We start from the raw sequence: 4,609 nt of genomic DNA, 5'->3' as shown, positions 1-4,609 counted from the left end.
AAATTTTACACTTATTCCCGAGATGAGAGTATTTGCTTGAGCCGGGTGTGGTGGCACAGGCCTATAATCCCAGCACTTGGGAAGTTGAGTCAGGAGGATCGTTCAAGGTCAGCCTGGACTACAAAGTGAGCTCAAGGCCAGCCTGAACTGCATAGCGAGACCCTGTCTCAAAAAGACAAAAAAATAAAAAAGAAAAGAGTATTTGCTTGGCTATCTATGATGATTCTGTTAGTTTGAGTTTTATTATCTATTTTACCAGTGTTCCTTTTTCATTGTTATTACTACTTGACTTTGTTTTGGTTTATTTTCTCCCCTTCATAAGTAACAGAAATTAACTGGAAAAGGAAAGAAAATATAAAAGTTATAATATTTTTATAAATAAAAGGATTTAACTTTTTTCCCTGAGCATCTCTTTACAGTACCTCCCAAGATCTACATTTTCTTTTTCTTTTTTGGCAGGACAGGGGATCGAACTCATGACCTTGCGCTTGCCAGGTAGGCGCTTATGCCACTGAGTTATATCCCCAGTCCCTTTTTTTTGTTTTTTCCGGCACTGGGAATTGAACTCACAACCTTGCGCTTTCCAGGCAGGTGCCGTGCCGCTGAGCTAAATCCCCAGCCCCTACATTTTCTGTTACCTACAAATAATGCTTTTAATTCTAAACTCAGCTGGATAGAAGACATTGAAAGTTCTACATTAAATATCATTCACCCTAGAAAATAAGCTCCACAGATCAAATTAATCTTGAGAGGAAGAAAAAGATTATCCTCAAAGATAATTCAGAGGAATTATTGGCATAACATTGTTACTTTCTCCCCAAAACAGGTGTTGGCTCCCAAGAGAAAAGCTGTGAACTAAAAGCCATACATAAACTCTAATAAATACCACAACCTGATGTGGATCAGTCTGACAAACGAGCCAGCCCTAGAGACAGAGACTAAGGTAAAAAGGATTTTGAGCCGAATGATTCCTTCAAACACAGTTCTCTAAGTCTGATTCTAGAAACAGGAAATTTTTTGAAGGAAAGTTAAAAACAAATAAAAAGTAACATAAGCAAACAAATAAAGCTATCTTATGAAGTGTAGCTGAAAATTTAAAACTGGAATCATTTTTCTACTTGCTGAATCAGACAGACCCAGTTAAACTGATACATTTCCCTTCAATGAAAATCTTTTAAAAAATCTCCCATGTCACGCATTTACACCTCCCTTAATTATTACAAGTACTGGGGCTGGGGATTTAGCTCAGCGGCAAAAGCGCCTGCCTGGCAAGCGCAAGGTCGTGAGTTCGAAACTAAAAAAAAAAAAAAAAAAATTATTACAAGTACTAAGGAACTGCTAAGTGCATACGATAGGGTTCTTAGGACAGCAGCAAATGGTTTTTCCTCCCCTACTGATGTAAGATATTATCTCTTCCGCTCTGGACCTAAGTAAAAGCACCAGAACCTAACCTGTACCACACCTTGGACATCTTCCTGCTGTCCTCAGATCACAATCCTACCCCTGCATCTGATCTGTACGACCCCCTGTCATCTGAGCCATAACCCTGGCTTTTGGGCACTCATTTTTGGGCCCCTTATTTCTCACTATGCGGTCCACTGACCATTACTACCTCATTTCCTGTAGACCTCTTGTCTCTGTACCCTCCCTGTTCTTTGCCTAGGATGCTATCCAGCCCCTCTCCTTTTCACAATTTGGTCTTTAAGCTCTGGCCTCACCTCTCCTACAAAGAATGACTTCACACCTTTCCCTGCTGCTTCATGCTAGATTATGTGTCTGTCCTATACATCTCCAGAGTCCATTAAAACTCAACATAAACCCATCTGGATAATCTGTCTCTGGGCAATTTTCTCCTAAAGGCTCTTTAAAGCAGGAGTAAGTCTCATCCATATATCCTCAGTATTCAGCTCAGGATCTGGCATGATCAAATGTTTTTTTTGATCTGTTATTTTTTTGGGGGGGAGCAGGTACTGGGAATCGAACTCATGACCTTGTGCTTGCCAGGCAGGCACTTGTGCTGCTGAGCTATATCCCCGGCCCCCAAATTTTTTTTTTTTGAAAAAGTATTTAATTGAGCCAGGTGTGGTGGTTCATGCCTGTAATCCCAGCAATCTGGAGGCTGAGGCAGGAGGATCATTGCAAGTTTGAGACCAGGCTGGGCTACAAAGTGAGCTCAAGGCCAGCCTGAACTGCATAGTGAGACCCTGCCAAAAAAAAAAAAAAAAAAAAAAAGAAAAGAAAAAATATTTAATTATACTTACCTTTATTTCCTCTATGTCTGCTTTCTGAAGCTTTTCTCTGAAATGTTTATCTGTCTCTAGCACATCAATAACTTGCTTGAGATATTCATCATAATAAAGCCCAGTATCCTTCAAATTGAGAAACAAATAGTAATTTTTCTGAAATTTTTTCTTCGTCTGAATCCAAAGACATTTATCTTGAAGAACAGTATCTAGCAAAATGACATTAAGACATATCTACTTGGATAGTTTCAACCGTCCAATGAAAAAGGTATTAAAGAGTTTTCTATCAGAGCCGATATCATCCTTTATTGTAATGCAAAGGTAGATTTCCTATATGGCTTAGAGGTCCTAGCCATGTCCAACCTGTGGCCCACCTTTTTATTTTATCGTCCTGGCTTGTATATAAAATATATAATATAGTTAATGCATATGAGTAACAAAACTTACTTTATCTTTAAATTTTTATTATAATGTTTAAAAGAGAGGACAAAAAAAAAGATGGGCTGCAGATTAGACATGGCTAGTAGATAATAACCAGTAATAATTGTTTTTTCCCATTCTCACATGTCATCTTTTAATATAACAGTGTTTCCTTGGCTCTACACTGAAAGTGTTTCATGATTCATTTTTCAATGTACTAATTACATTTAACAAACAGTTAATATCAAACAACACATCAGACGGGCGTGGTGACACACTCTGTAATCCCAGCACTCAGGAGGCTGAGGCTGGAGGATCATTGCGAATTCAAGACCAGCCTGGGCTACAAAGGGAGCTCAAGGCCAGCCTGAACTGCCTAGTGAGACTGTCTCCAAAAAAAAAAAAAAAAGATAAACAACACACCATTCTCCAGTGCTGTCTTCATTGCTGTTTGAGAATCAGTCCTTTATTCCTAAATGCCCAACTTTATAAGCAATAATATTCGCAATATTTTACTTACAATTCTTACCATTTCACTTTGTTTGTTACAATTCACTTCATTTAGTGATAATTCCTTCCACTCTACTTACTGGCGGTTCTATCTTTGCACTTTCCACAGGTTCGCTGTTCTGTACTTTTGTCTTGTCAATGTCTATGGGCACAGCGTGAAGAGCAGAAAGCAGACACGTGACCAAGAGAAAACAATACCATAGTAGAACGGTCCTCCACCTCATCTGAAATAAAGGAATGATTAAAGTCCTGCAAAGATGCATTTCCAGTATTGCTTTAACAATATATTCAATTTTAAGAGGTTTAATAGGACGAACAATTCTAGGAAAGAGGTAAAAATGGATTATAATTTATCAAAAATGATATTCAGATTAGTAAAGAAAATCAGGGGAGAAATGTTTTTCAGCCAAAATTAAAAAGATAGGACACAAAATTTTAAAATCTAAACTACTCGTAGAAAAAAACATCTGAAGCCAAGTGTGGTGGTGCACATCTGTAATTCTCACTACGCAGGAGATTGAGGCAAGAGGATCATAAGCTAGAGGCTAGTCTGAGCAACTTAGAAATAACCTCTCTCAAAATCTGGAAAAGAGGGGTAAAGTGGAAAAATAGCCTAATGGTACAGAACTTGCCCAACTTGGACAGGGCCTGTGTTTAATCCTTATTCAATTACTTTATTGTAGCAAATAGTTACTTGTGAAAGATCTTTATGGTCAATAAAGCACCAAGCAGAATGTAGGGGAGTGGAAAAAGGAAGCAACAGCTACAGCTGCTCTCGCTGTATTTTTCAAATTTGTTCATTCAGTTTCCATTCAATTCTGATCTAAATGGCTCCAAAAGGTCCACTGCAAAAACAAGAACGAAGCCAGGCACAGTGGTGCACGTCTGTAATCCCAGCACTTTGGGTAGCTGAGGCAGGAAAATCATGAGTTTGAGCTGGGCAATTTAGTGACTTAGCAAGACCCCATCTCAAAATAAAACATAACCCCAGGCATGGTAGCACACATCTGTAATCCCAGCACTCTGGAGGTGGAGAGAGGAGGATCAGCTGTGAGTTTAAGGCCAGCCTGGGCTACAAAGTGAATTCAAGCCTAGCTTGCACTACATAGTAAGACTCTGTCTCAACAAAAGAAAAACCAAGCAGGAAAAAAAGAAAAAGAAAAATGGGCTGGAATGTAGCTTTGTGCAAAGGCCTTGGGTTCAATTTATAGCACCAGAAAAAAAAAAGACTAGCTGGGCAGGGTGGCGCACACCTGAAATCCCAGCACTCAAGAAGCTGAGGCAGGAGGATCACTGCAAGTTGGAGGCCAGCCTGAGCTACAAAGTGAGTCCAAGGCCAGCCTGAACTGCATAGCAAGACTCTGTCTCGGGGGCTGGGGATTTAGCTCAGCGGCAAAGCGCCTGCCTGGCAAGCGCAAGGTCGTGAGTTCAGTTCC

At 39.7% G+C, this 4,609-nt stretch overlaps 1 protein-coding gene across 3 annotated transcripts in view; it reads right to left on the bottom strand.

Moving 5' to 3' along the window:
- Nucb2 (nucleobindin 2) overlaps positions 1-4,609 on the bottom strand; it is a 41,248-nt gene that overhangs the window by 20,343 nt on the left and 16,296 nt on the right. For all 3 annotated transcript variants that reach the window (XM_005380377.2, XM_013512085.1, XM_005380378.2), the window contains 2 exons: positions 3,254-3,397; positions 2,262-2,369 (listed from right to left, as the gene is read on the bottom strand). In XM_005380377.2, the coding sequence (XP_005380434.1) occupies positions 2,262-2,369; positions 3,254-3,397 (252 nt within the window). The remainder of the gene's footprint in view (positions 1-2,261; positions 2,370-3,253; positions 3,398-4,609) is intronic.

The sequence above is a fragment of the Chinchilla lanigera genome, unplaced genomic scaffold (assembly GCF_000276665.1).
Source record: "Chinchilla lanigera isolate Chin_1 unplaced genomic scaffold, ChiLan1.0 scaffold00013, whole genome shotgun sequence".
Lineage (NCBI taxonomy): Eukaryota > Metazoa > Chordata > Mammalia > Rodentia > Chinchillidae > Chinchilla > Chinchilla lanigera.
The sequence above is the reverse complement of the archived record's forward strand: the minus strand, read 5'-3'. Positions and strand labels throughout refer to the sequence as shown.